The 14,575-nt window shown below is 35.7% G+C and overlaps 1 protein-coding gene across 1 annotated transcript in view; it reads left to right on the forward strand.

Moving 5' to 3' along the window:
- Window positions 1-14,575, forward strand: part of LOC103207733 (RAB3A interacting protein) — a 75,893-nt gene that overhangs the window by 37,282 nt on the left and 24,036 nt on the right. Inside the window, exons 4-7 of the mRNA XM_007953398.2 lie at window positions 3,179-3,256; window positions 4,337-4,540; window positions 7,739-7,867; window positions 9,048-9,160. Of these exons, the coding sequence (XP_007951589.1) occupies window positions 3,179-3,256; window positions 4,337-4,540; window positions 7,739-7,867; window positions 9,048-9,160 (524 nt within the window). The remainder of the gene's footprint in view (window positions 1-3,178; window positions 3,257-4,336; window positions 4,541-7,738; window positions 7,868-9,047; window positions 9,161-14,575) is intronic.

The raw sequence follows: 14,575 nt of genomic DNA on the forward strand, positions 1-14,575 counted from the left end.
CTTTTGACAGCCGAAAGTCCACATCTCAATTTGTCTCCTCCTTTGGTGTTTCCCTCTTTAGTCATCAGCCACCAGTGCAGTCATCCGTGGCAGCCCTTGGTGAGCAGGGCTGATTTTTAGGTTAATTCTCAGGTCCTAACACCATTCGAAGATATTCAGGTTGTCTGTGCTATCAGGATAGCTAATGGGTCTGCAGCTCCCTCTGTCTCCTTATTCACTCTTTTCATTCAGGTTCTTCTATTAGTTGGTGTTCAATCCGCTTCTGCATTCTTCCTTTCAAATCTTAGGGCTCCAGGATTATCTTCTGTATTTGTGTCAAATGGTTTCTTCTCGTCTTTGTTGAAGAGGGTCTGTGTAGCTTGTTTGCCCATTCCGCTATCTTACCATAAGTCCCTAGAAAATACATTCTTAAAAACTTTCAGTGTAATAAAATATTCTGCAGGGAAAAGGGAAAAATTCTATCACATTTTGTTTCATTTATGCAACAGCTATATCAGTTTTAAGAATGTGCATATTTTCTTAAATTATTGTATCCTAATATATTTTGTATTTTTTTTCAAATTACTTTTTTTTCATATTATTACATAGTCATTACTAATTGTAATGATAGTCACAATCTATCATGTGATGTTATTATCATTTTTATCATTTCAAGTAACATGACAATGAGTATCTTTGGACAGGTGGTCCTTTTCATGCTACTTCTGCTCCATAAGCCCTTGTCCTTCTCTTCGACCTTTGTGGGGTCATTTTATTCATGAACATTTTTAAACTAATTCATTTATTTGCTTCATTAGCTATCTAGTTAACAGTAGTCACTAGAGAGGAAAATAAATTTAAAGACTAGTGGGAAATTAAAGATCTGGAATAAGAGCGCTGTGACTTGGTTACATTTTTGTACATAGAAGTATACAGTGAAATGAGATTTTCCTTAACTAGTATTGTCTAGTTAGAAGCAAATTTTATAATGATATATGGAGACTTGGTAAGAAAGCAGATATATTAAGCTACTTATGTTAATTTTGATTTCCTACCTTCCTGCCCTTAATTTTAGCCCTGCTTAGTTCTACTGTTCACACGTACATGTATATGCTGTTAGATGAAGTAGAAGGAGACGAGAAAGCAGCTTATCCTTCTCGCAGGGTGTGATGTGTAAGAAATGCAGATTATGCATTTAATGAAAAAGTTCATCTAAAAAGTACAGTTTGAGTCCCTATCCTATCTTAGGTTTTCAGAATAGATACTTCACAGTGGCTAATAGCCTTGACACTGTGTATGCTTTCTTGGAAAGGAAATACGTCATTTTAGTAATGAGTAAAGTTGTATTCAGACCAATAATTTATGAATTAAGAAGAATAGTGCTAAAAGTTTTCCTGCAGTCATGTGTGTTCATGATGTCAGTTTAGCATTGTCTCATGAAAAATTTTTTTCACTTCTTTTTTTATATATATTTATGTACTGTTTTCAACAAAGGTTTTTCGAATAAACCCTATTTGAATACTTCTGGTAAGATTAACATAAATTCAAATTAGGAGTTTGTTGTTATGAATAATCTTGAATATAATTATACTTTGTACATAGCAAAGTTGAGTCTTAAAATTATCAAATACTTATAAAAACCATTAAAAAAAAAACCAAAAAAAAACCTCACTATCTTCGAGTTGATTTGACCCATAGTGACCCTTCCTTGGGTTTCTGAGGCGGTATCTCTATGGATGTGGATTGCCCAGTCTTGCTTCCGAGGAGTGGCTAGTGGGTTTGAACCTCCAGCCTTTTGGTTAGCAGTCAAATGCCTTAGGCACTACACCACAGATTTTCAGATAATGTGAAATGAATTTAGTTGAAAAACAGCTTTACATTTAACATGGAAAAAACTATAGTCTGAAGATGCTTTTTATAATTTATTTTGTCAACCAGTTTTAATAAATGCCTATGAATTGACTAGTTTGTTCTCAGCAATGGTATGAACCGTAAGGCTTTGTATTGCACTTAGAATAAAATTCAGAATTCTTACCTTGATTTTTTTTTTTTTTTTTGATTTAATAGAATGAATTAGAATGTAAGCTCCTTTAGATGAGGACCATGTCTGTTCTCCCAATATCTGATAAGCACCTAGAGCAGTATCTCACAAAGAGATGCCATGCATAATATTAAATGAATAAAAAGGAATTAAATATCTAGAGTTTCATATTGTGGTACTAAAAAATTAAGACACTGTTAAAGAGAACCTCTTGATTTGCATTTTTAAATTGTTTGTAGAAAAATCATCACTTTAATAACATTTTGTGAATGTTTTTATTGGAAACACCAAGGCTTCTCAGTGCTCATACTTTTCAATTCCAACATTATTCTTGTGTTGTATTTTTATTTATCCCTTGTCTATGCATGTGCAATATATGATTATATAGTATGATCAAATTACAAAAACCTAACTGCAAAGATTTGGCTTTGACATTCCTTTTAAGAGCATTCATCAGAATGACTGAATGGAACTTGGCTGGCTTAATGATAATAGATGCTAAAAGAAGGTACCTATATCTAATTTCTAACAGTTTGTGTATCTGATGACAACTGCTGTTTTCGTAGATGACATTGGTTACAGGTAATTCCCAACTTAGTGATGTATTCAGGTTATGACAAACTGCATGTACAACTATCTGGTTATTATTTTGTACATCTTATTGTTAGTAATGGGAGCTCTGGTGGCATAGTGCCTAAGGCATTTGACTGCTAACAGAAAGCTGGTGGTTCAAACCCACCAGCCACACCTCGGAAGGAAGGTTGGGCAATCTACTTCTGTAGTGATTCCTCCTCTAGAAACCCAAGGAGGGGTGGCTATGGGTCAGATCCGACTTGATGGCAGTGAGTTTTTTAGTTTATTGTTAGTAATACGTACTACATACATTGTTACAATGGTGTAATTTGCTAATGTTATCATTCTCAGATGTTCACTGACAGATGTTCAGTGTTACAATTTACTCTTCAGAACACTGCCATGTAACAGGCAATAATGAAAACTTAAAAAGAAAAAAAAAGTGTTATGTCAAAATTGATTTATGGTGGAACAGAACACCTTTGGGGACTACTTATTTTCAGGCTGAATTTTGGTAACGTACCTTTGTTTCAGTTATAGACACTGAATATTTTTTTTATAAGTTTGACACATTAACTTTTTCAGGAAGCTCATAAGATGGTGAGAGAAGCAAATGTCAAGCAGGCAACAGCAGAAAAACAGCTAAAGGAAGCACAAGGAAAGGTAAGTTTTTGCTGCTTTTAATGGTATAAAATTTAAAGAAATTAGGGATTATTGTTTTAAAGATATATATATATATATGTAAATTAGGGATTATTGTTTTAAAGATACATATATATATATATGTACTTTATTTTTATTATAAAAGTAGTGGTTATTTTAGAGGAGTTGGAAAGTACAGGAAACTGTAAAGTAAAAAACAGTACTGTTGTTAGGTGTGGCTGAGTCATCTCTGACTCGTAGCGACCCTATGTACAACAGAATGGAACACTACCTGGTCCTGCGCTATCCTCGCGGTTCTTGATATGCTTAAGCCCATCGTTGCAGCCATCGTGTCAATCTAGTACTAGTTAATATATACCAATTGTATATGAGTATTAAAATAAGTACGAGCTATATGTGATTAATAATGCACATTTTGGTATCCATTTATCTTAGAACCAAATTATTTTTAAAGGCTTATCAATCATGTGTTAAATGGATTATATAATTACATTTTAAAGTTAATAATTTTTATTTTCTTGATTTCTTAAGCCACATAAATTTTATTATATTAGGAATGAACTGCAACTAATTATAAGCTGTCATATTTTATGGAGCCTTGGTGGTATAGTTTAAAGCATTGGGCTGGTAACTAAAAGGTCAGCAGTTTGAATCCACCAGCTGCTCTGCAGAAGAAAGATGAGGCAATCTCCTTCTGTAAATATTTACAGCCTTGAAACCTATGGGGCAGTTCTGCTTTGCTCTGTAGGGTTGGAATGAGTCAGAATTGACTTGATAGCAGTGGGTTTGGTTTTGGTTTATTATGTTTTGAAGCTTTTGAATATATATATAAATGTTAAACATTTTGATCATTTAAAAAATTTCATTTGACATTGTATATAGTTCCTGAATCCAACCCTTATGAAAACATGAAATTTTTAAAATTTTACTTTCCTTTTATTACCCTACTGGAAATACAAGTTAAATTTATTTTCTGTCTTCTATAGGAAAATGGTTCTACCATATTGCTAACAGTAAGTTGTATCTGTCATAAAACATACTTAGTGTAGGTGACTATGTTGATTTTTTTTTTTCCCCAAGATTGATGTACTTCAAGCTGAAGTAGCTGCTTTGAAGACACTTGTATTGTCCAGTTCTCCAACATCACCTACACAAGAGCCTCTGCCAGGTGGAAAGACACCTTTTAAAAAGGGGCACACAAGAAATAAAAGCACAAGCAGTGCTATGAGTGGCAGTCATCAGGACCTCAGTGTGATACAGCCAATTGTAAAAGACTGCAAAGAGGTAACTCGTCAAGGACTCTCCCCTCTGACTTAGTAATTTTCACCACTAGATGTCAGTTACGATTTTTGCCAGCCATTTTTTTTTTAGTACAAAATATGCAATATTAAGGTGGGGGAGGCTTTCTCTAGAGGTGGCTGCTTTCAGGGATTCTTCAGTTCCATTCTCTACTTGGCTGACCTTGGAGTACCTGCTGGAAACTGGGTAAGTTTTTTAATCTTGGTATTTCATTCAGGGAGCAAACTGTCACATGTTGTATGAAGGTAGTTTAATTATCTGTATAGTCAAAATTTATTAGTGTGTGCTAACAAAATTTGAATATGATGTGACTATCAGAAATTCATGAAAAAACATGATTTTCATGAAAAATTATGCATTGCTTTCCCTTAAACTCTGGGAGAAGTAGAATTTTACATCACTAGGTTAGGACCTTTGTTGGTGTATTGCCTAAGGCATTTGACTGCTAACCAGAAGGTTGGTAGTTCAAACCCACTAGCCACTTCATGGAAGGACGACTGGGCAATCTGTTTCTGTAAAGATTTACTGCCTCGGAAACACAAAGAGGGTCGCTATGAGTCAGAATTGACTTGATGGCAGTGAGTTTGGTTTTTTTCTTTTTTTTTTTTAGGTTATCTTAGGTTAGTTCAGATAATTAAGAAACAAAAAATAGAAATTTTGGTAGTGTTATTATTTAAAAAAATATAAAGATAACCAAGATAATGTGTAAGTATTTTGAGTTGTTGTGAATAAAAATTTTAGTTATTTTTTATTTTTAACTTTATCAGTGTATAAGATGATAAACATGATAACCAAAAAAACCTAACTCACTGCCATCAAGTCAGATCCAACTCATAGCAACGCCTCCTTGGGTTTCCAAGGCAGTAGCACTATGGAAGTAGATTTCCCAGCCTTCCTCCCGAGGAGTGGCTGGTGGGTTTTTGAACCACCAGCCGTCTGGTTAGTGGTCAAATGCCTTAGGCACTACACCATCAAAGCTCCTGATAAACACTATGAGAAAATATAATTTTAATAGAATCATTTCCAAGGAGATGGGTCAGTAATCAGAGGAGTGCTCACTTCTCTGTTGTTTTTTTTTAAAGCTGTATTATGTATTGTTGAATTCAAGTCTCTGGTACTCTCGTTAATTTTGTTTGGTTAAATTTTTGCATGGAAAGCAAGGGTTTATTAAATTGCATAACCAGGCTGTTATCTGCTGTAATTGAATTGTATTTTGTTTAGTTACTAGTAAAATGATGCCAATGACAGAGATGTTCAAATCTGAATTTGACAAATTCTAAAATTCAGAGTGATATTTGTTAAATATCTAAAACATTTTTAGCTATAGTTTTAGTTCTGATTTCTTTGGATTTAAATAATATTTTTAATTGCATGATATAACCTGTAGTTTTATTAGGTTTCTTAGTACATTAATTATATACCTTTTCCCCTATTATTTATAATAAAAACATTTAAATATGTTTTCTCATGAAACATTTTTAGTTTACGAAATCTCTTAAAACATGAATAGGCAGCATAGAACTTCAAAATAATAATAATAATAAAAATAATAATAACTTCAAAATAATAACTGCTTCCTAGGCATAGCATATATTCTGGTATTGAAAGAAAAATTTATCAAACGTCTTAGTTGACAGAGGAAATACATTGAATGTGTGAGTTTTAAAAAAGACAATGAATATGAAACATATCCATGTCTTTAGAAAATATAATTGGGATACTCAGTTATGGCATTAGGGACATATTTATTGTAAGCATTACACACATATGCATACCACCCACTGTGTAAGGCTTGGGATCAGTTCACTTAGATTTGAATTTGGACTCGTACAGCTGCTTTCTTGCTGTGTAACATTGGGGCAAGTTACTTTCTTTCTCTAAGTCTCACTTTCCTTATCTGTAAAATGAGATCATATTATCTGTCTTGTGGAGCTGTGAGAATTAAATGTTTATGAATTGCTTTAGCATAATTCCTGATATAGTCAGCTCTTAGTACATGGTTTAAATTACTGCTTTTAAACTAGAATCTTTCCTTATAACATTACTTACCTGCCTTGGGGTTTGTATCCATTATAGGATAAGCTTTACAAAGAAAATAAATTTATGTGAGTATTGTTTCTCCGTATAATATTCTTTACCCTTTTGTCTTTTGCTTTGATTCAAGGAATTTATGGATTGGGATGAAAAATAATTACATTATTCTTAATGTAATCACATACCTAAAAAACAAAAAGTTAGGAAACACTCAGCCTTTTGTTACTGTCATGTAGACTACCTGCACATCTCCTTAAGCTGTCCCACAGGTCATAGCTGTAGTCAGTACTATGTGTAGTTTGTAGCTACAGGAGCAGGAGGGAGGATACTCACTGTTTAGGTGGCTGGGGGCAGGTGTGGCTTTGTATTTCAGCAGTTTGAACTGGGATGAGGGAATCTGAGGATCTAGAGGGAAGAATACTTGGGGAAAAATTATTGTAAGGAAGGGAAAAAGAGACAACTGAAGGAGTGACTACGAAGGTGGGTGGCAGCAATAGATTAGTAATTCATATGGTAGGTACTGTATGTTGATGTGTCAAGAAATAACTGTTAAGTTTTAAGATAATCAATTTAGGAGGATGTATGTGTGCTTCTTTTAGTCTTGCTGCTTATACAATAAACATTTTGGAAATTCTTTTGGAAATGCCTTCAGAAAATAATAGAACCATTAGTGTCATTTTGACCCCAAACAAAAATTTTAGAATTTAGTCACAGCTTATTTATGCACTTATTTTTATTAACTTGACTCCAGAATTATTATTATTGGCTCCAAATTATATTTTGATTATTTCAAGAAAAGACTTAATCATTTTTAGTGTTCAGAATAATATGCATCTGTGTCTTAAGAGGTCCAGCATTTTTTTGGGAGAAAGGAAAGAGTAATGGTAAACAGCATTGGACACCTATAATGGATATGTTGAAAAGGGAACAGTTAGTCTTTTGGGAATATAAGTTTGGATTATTTTAAAGTAAGAATTATTCCCATGTGTTATAACTAATCAATAACTGTCCACATATTCATTATTTATTTTAAATGAAGATCATTTGTTTTTCAGTGATGTTCAAACGAGGTTTTGGTTTTGCAAAGTGATTTTAGGCTTTGTACTTCAAAAAAAAATCATGTGTGTTTTCCTTTGGTTTGTTTGTTAGGCTGACTTGTCTATGTATAATGAATTCAGATCTTGGAAGGATGAGCCCACAATGGACAGAACGTGCCCTTTCTTAGACAAAATCTATCAAGAAGATATCTTTCCGTGCTTAACATTCTCAAAAAGTGAGGTAATACATATATATTTCACTTTAGTGGGAATACTTTAGAATTGTTTCTTTACTTTCACTAAATCATATTATATATTTTAAAATCTCTTATCTAAATAAACTATTATAATATGCCATGTTTTATCACTTTTCCATATTAAGATAATTCCTTTGCATTCAGGTACTGAAAATCTTTATTACTTGAACAGAGAATCATTTACACTGAGATGTATACTGTGTGGAATGAAGTGTTAAAATGTGTATTGGGGATAGTCCTCATTTGTTGACTCTCAATCCAGAGTTCAGTGTAAAGGAAGTTCCATCCATGCTTCTCTTTCTGTTAAAGGCATTTGTTAAGTTTATCTGTTAGTGGGAAAAAAACAAAGGATCATATTTAATTTCATCTTTTAAAGAAGGGCAAACAGTGCCTTTTCTTGCCTATGTCACAAATTATTAGCAGGATAAAATGTTGATAAAATAGCTTTTAAGAAATTTAAGGTAGGTTTAATTCTAATAGTGTTATATTTACTCTTTTGAAGACTTAATTGTAACATTGCTTGTAAGAAGTTGAGATGATGAACAGTGTAATGTTTTAGATATGTAGGTATGTTATTCATTTTGGCTCTATGCCTGGTTTCAGGCAGGCCAATCAGTATTAGTAATCTTGCCAGTTTGTAAAGATGTTATATCTATTTCATGTATTGTTTATCATTTATCAGTTGCTACCATCTCCATCTGAGCATTTAATATTTAGTAATTCAGTGAAGTCTTTTGTAGATTCATTCTTGTGCATAAAAACACAAATTCAGAAAATATATAGGTGGAAATAGTATATACTGTTGTGTTCTAAATGACTGATATACTATGGAGTATTACATAAATTTAGCAAAATAGAAGCATTAGGATATTCATTTTGAAGTGTTACTAACAGTGGATATTAATTGTGGGTAAAGAGTGGACAGAGACTGGAACTGATGCATTTAATCCTATGCCAGATGATAAGAGTTGGTTAGCTATAATTGAATTGCCTTTAATAACAGTTTGAATTTACCAAGATTATGTAGTTTCTTTCCTTTTCATTGGCTGAGGCCAAACTGGTGGAACTTGGAGGAAGATTAATTTTTAAAAATTAGTTTACAGTGGAATACAATTTTGATACTTTCCTGCCAGCATAGCACCTAATACTTCTTATTTTTTAAAGTTGGCTTCAGCTGTTCTGGAGGCTGTGGAGAACAATACCCTAAGCATTGAACCGGTGGGACTGCAGCCCATTCGATTTGTGAAAGCGTCTGCAGTGGAATGTGGAGGACCAAAGTATGTTTTAAAATTCATGACTTGTGAAAGATAATGAATTTTAAAAATTTTGTCATGTTTTGCATTTGTCGTTTAGTTTTCCTAGTTTTAAATAAATTTCTCAGCAATTTTCTGTTTACAGAGTCTGTGCTGCCAAAAGACAAATCCCTAGTGGAGGATATAACAGTTCAGACTTAACATCAAGAGAGCTCTTTTAATTATGAAAATGTATGCTATGGATCCAGGTAGACCATCCATTAGACACTTCCTTTTTAACCACATGCCGTGATGTGTTGGTGGTTAAATGACTCAGTTTAGTGGGTCATTAACAGAATTTTGCTTGTTAAACATACATGTATAGCTGTGGTATTGAGTTTCTCTATAAAATATTTCTTCCTGCACTTTGCCATCAAAAGCAGTTTGGGAAGACAATGAGTTAGACTAAATTTTTAACAGGTATGAAAACAGAATGGCAAAAGGACTTGATTAGTCATCTCCTTTCTTAACTCTCATTATAAAAGATTCTCACTTTAGTAAATATTCCGTCTGTCTTCCTTGTGTTAGAGCTATTTGGCAAAGATAAATCTTCAGAGGTGAAACTCCCACCTTTCATAGCTGGGCAGGCTTATTTTTATCCAGGCTAGGAAGAGGGTGGACTGAAACCAACAGTGGCTAAAACCATCTGAAATCAACTGTGCCTAGAATCTTTGGCATCTGAAGGTTTTGTCTAAAACCAAGGCATGACTTTAAATAATAACTCAGCTTCTTAGGAAGCTGCTTAAGTGGTTAGAACTTGATCAGTATAGAGGAATGGAAAGGCAAGAGAGCTCATAGAGAGCAAGATTTTACTCCTGGCACAGTCATTTTGAAGCTAGGGTAGGTTGAGATTAACCGATAGGTCTGTGTTAAATAGCCTGTTGGGGGAATCTTACGGTTTCCCCTTGCCCTGTTAACGCTCATTACACTCACGGAAAGATCGCAGGATACTGGTATTTGGGCAGCTATTTGTGATGTACGTAGTCATGTATTTGTACTGTGAGCCACACGTGTAGCTGGAGTTGTATCCAGTTTTACATTCACCTGTAGCCACCTGGGTAGCACTGTGGCCTCTGAATTTTGAGGAAGGGATTTACGTTCCTAAATTCTACTCCTACAGACATCCAAGTATTTTTATCCTTATCCTTCACCCCAATAAAGGAGGTTCTATATTTAATGATAGCAGCTTTTGTACTTTTAAGGTCTATTTAATACCTTATTTTAAATGTAGCATATCACAGTTTTTATTGTAGAATTTAAAATTTGTTTAATGTAGTTTGGGTGAAAGTTTACAGAATAAATTAGTTTCCCATTCAATAATTTATATATATTTTTTTTGTTGGTTTGTTTCATGGCATTAGTTACTGACCTCTAAATGTAACAATATCCCTTCCTGTCTTCTAAGCTTTGTTTTTGGGCAAATGCCGCTCTTTCGGTCCTGTATGGTTGATTGTTCTGAGGGTTACATTCCTCATAGGTATTACTGTTCAGTGTATACCTCTGTCTGTTGTTTGGCTGAAAAGTGATCCCTGGGGGCAGAACTTTAAATTTGTGATTGCATTATACATCACACATATTGTTCACTTAAAAATAACTACCAATTGATGACCAGTGGGAATGTGAGCTAAAATGAATTTATAGTATTTTAGTAAAATAATTACGTAGATTTGACTTAGGGAACATTTTAAATAATTTAAGGATATTGTGCTTATGGGAATGGGGCCAGAAGCCCAAGTGTTTTGGAATACATACTGTAGAAGAAACTGGAGATGTCTTGTATGTCTCTGGCCAAGGCTCTTGTAGACTAGGTTATGAAGATAACTGCTAAGTGAATGGCACAGTGCTGTACAAATTTTGAGGAAGACAAGATCAATCTCAAGTAGAATGACCAAGGACTCTTCTTTTTGGGAGGGAGATTTGATCTGGGTTCTTAAGCATGGGTGGGATTTGGACAGATAAAGAATAATCTGTGTACACAGTAGAGAAGAGTGCATTCTGGACAGGAAGAGTAGTGTGTATGACTGAAGGCCTAAAAACAAAACAGTGAGTTTAGAGGACTGCAGTGAGTTCAGAGGACTGTGAGGAAAGGAGAGATGTGACGAACCTTAAGAAAGAAAAAACAGCAGATGATGAGATTGAGATAGAAGAATAGGTAAAAGAGAAAGGAGTTCAGAATTCACTAATTGACAATTAATAGAAAGGGATCTGGTTTTGGATTTAGGCATGTTGACATCCCCAGTGAAAATGTTAAGCAAGAATTTGAAATCTTGAGACTAGAGAGCTGAAAAAGAGATATTGAGGAAGTGTAAACATGTTAAGAGAATATTGGAAGGTGAATGGGACTATGTGTGTGTGTGTGTGTGTGTGCTTGACAGAGAATATCTCAACTTACATATTTATATATTCTGCAAATATATCCATGAATAATGTAGTAGAGCATACAGGGGAAAAGTTATAAAAACTTCTTAATCATAACCAAATTCCTTGAGAGAATGAGTCACTGGGTGTGGTGGCTTAGGACCATAGTCTTGGGAGACACTAAGATCAGTTGGTGTAACATAGCCCACAAAGACAGTGTTTTACATCCTACTTTGGTGAGTAGTAGTTGGGTCTTAAAGGAGCTCTGGGGGCGTAATAAATAAAACATGTGACTGCTAACCAGAAGGTTAGTGGTTCAAACCCACCAGCTGCTCAGTTGAAGGAAGATGGGAAAAGCTGGGGACGACAGAGCCGCAGGATCCAGGTAGGGGAAGGGAGACAGGCCCCACACCAAGAGGCAAGAAGTGGGGGGAAAAGCCAGGGATGACAGAGCCATGGGATCCAGGTAAGGGGAGGGAGAAGAGGCCCCACACCTAGAGGCAGGAAGCACAGGGGAAAAGCCAGGGATAGCAGAGCCATGGGATCCAGGTAAGGGGAGGGAGACAAGGCCCCACACCAAGAGACAGGAAGTGGGGGAAAAACTGGGATGACAGAGCTGTGGGATCCAGGATAGGAGAGAGGAGAGAGGTTTTGAACAGCTGAGGGGGATAAACTTGTCTGTCAGTTTGTTGTACTGTGGTGGCTTGCTGTGAGGCTTGAAGTTGTGCCACAAGTGCTTTAAACGCCAGTAGGATTGCACATGGTGCACAGGTTTCAGTGCAGCTTATAGATTGAGACCGACTAGGAAGAGGAGGGGGCCATCCACTTCTCAAAGAATTGGCCAGGGAAAACCTTATGAATAGCAGAGAAACACTGTCTGATAAATTAGTGGGCAACTTTATGAATAGCCCTGAAATACTGTCCAATACAGTGCAGGATCTCGAGCTCCTTTGGTTGGAAGGCACTCACAATACAACTGGGAAACAGCTGCATCATCAGAGTAGAACCAACCTTAATGATATGGATAAAGTAAGGCTTTCGAGACCCCCATTTGCTGATGTGGCATGACTTAGACTAAGGAGAAACAGCTACAAACATCTATTAATAATTGGAACATGGAATGTACAAAGCATGAATCTAGGAAAATTGGAAGTTGTCAAAAATGAAATGGAATGCATGAAGATTGATATCCTGGGCATTAGTGAGCTGAAATGGACTGGTTTTGGCCATTTTGAATCACACAGTCATATGATTACTATGCCAGCAAAGACAATTTGAAGAGGAATGGCGTGGCATTCATCATCACAAAGGACATTTCGAGATCTGTCCTGAAGTACAGTGCTGTCAGTGCTAGAATAATATCCATTCGCCTACAAGGAAGACCCATTAATACTCTGATTATTCAAATTTACGCACCAACCACCAAAGCCAAAGATGAGAAAATTGAAGATTTTTATCAACTCCTACAGTCTGAAATTGACCGAATGTGCAGTTAAGATGTGTTAATTATCACTGGTGACTGGAATGCAAAAATTGGAAACAAAGAAGAATTACCAGCAGCTGGAAAATTTGGCCTTGGTGACAGAAGTAACACTGGAGATCGCATGATAGAATTTTGCAAGACAAATGACTTATTCATTGCAAATACCATTTTTTTCAACAACACAAACGGCAGCTATATATGTGGACTTCGCCAGATAGAGTACACAGGAATCACATCAACTACATGTATGGCAAGGGGCAATGGAAAAGCTCAGTATCTTTAGCCAAAACAAGGCCAGGAGCTGATTTGGAACAGACCATCAGCAGGTCATATGCAAGTTCAGCTTGAAGTTGAAGACAATTAAAACAAGTCCATGAGAGCCAAAATATGACCTTGAATATATCCCTCCTGAATTTACAGACCATCTAAAGAATAGATTTGATGCATTGAACACCAGCGACTGAAAATCAGAGGAACTGTGGGATGACATCAAGAACATCATCCATGAAAAAGCAAAATGCCATTAAAAAGACAAGAAAGGAAGAAAAGACCAAAATGGATGTCAGAAGACTCTCTGAAAATTGCCCTTGAGTGGAGAGTAGCTAAAGCAAATTGAAGACATGACAAGATAAAAGAGCTGAACAGAAGATTTCAAAGAGCAGCTCAAGCAGACAAAGCCAGTTACTATAATGAAATGTGCAAAGACCTGGATTTAGAAAACCAAAAGAGAAGAACATGCTCAGCATTTCTCAAGCTGAAAGAACTGAGGAAAAAATTCAGGCTTTCAGTTGCAATATTGAAAGATTGAAAATATTGAATGATGCAGGAAGCATCAAGAGAAGATGGAAGGAAGGAGTTCCGGTAAGATGGTGGAATAGGCAGAAAGACGGCACACACTCTCTTCAACAAAGAAAAGTGGAACCAATTAATAGCGATACGGAAGATCATCCTGGAAGGATATAGAAGTGGACTAAACTCCAACTAGCAGAAGAATTTGCATGAAAATACCAAAAAAGGAGACTTACGGAGCTGTGGTCTGGCAGCGATCCTGATGGTACAAACAGCTTGGATATTGCCGAGTGGTGGTAGGACCTAACAATTAACCTAAAAATCAGTGTTCCTAGCCAGGGACTGCATGGAGGACTGCTCTGGTGGCTGGAGGTAATAGAGGAAGCAGCGAAGACGAAGGTGGGCTGAACTGTGGAATTTTGCTTGTCTGGAGGGCACAGCCATTTTGAATGTTTACAAGTGGCTTGACCATTTTGGATATATAAAGCTACAATGTTCTCCCAGAGGCACTCACTTGGTTATGCCAAGAGATTTGGAAGACAGCTACCTGGCCAATTGACTGGAAAAGATCCATATTTGTACCAATTCCAAAGAAAGGTAAGCTCACAGATTGTGGAAATTATAGAACAATATCATTAATATTGCACACAAGTAAGATCTTACTGAAGATAATTCAAAAACGTTTGCAGCAGTATATTGACAGAGAACTTCCAGAGGTGCAAGCTGGATTCAGAAGAGGACGTGAAACAAGGGATATCGTACCTGTTGTC

This window comes from Orycteropus afer, unplaced genomic scaffold, assembly GCF_000298275.1.
Source record: "Orycteropus afer afer isolate SDZICR_OR568_19922 unplaced genomic scaffold, OryAfe1.0 scaffold00392, whole genome shotgun sequence".
In the NCBI taxonomy this organism is placed as follows: Eukaryota; Metazoa; Chordata; class Mammalia; order Tubulidentata; family Orycteropodidae; genus Orycteropus; species Orycteropus afer.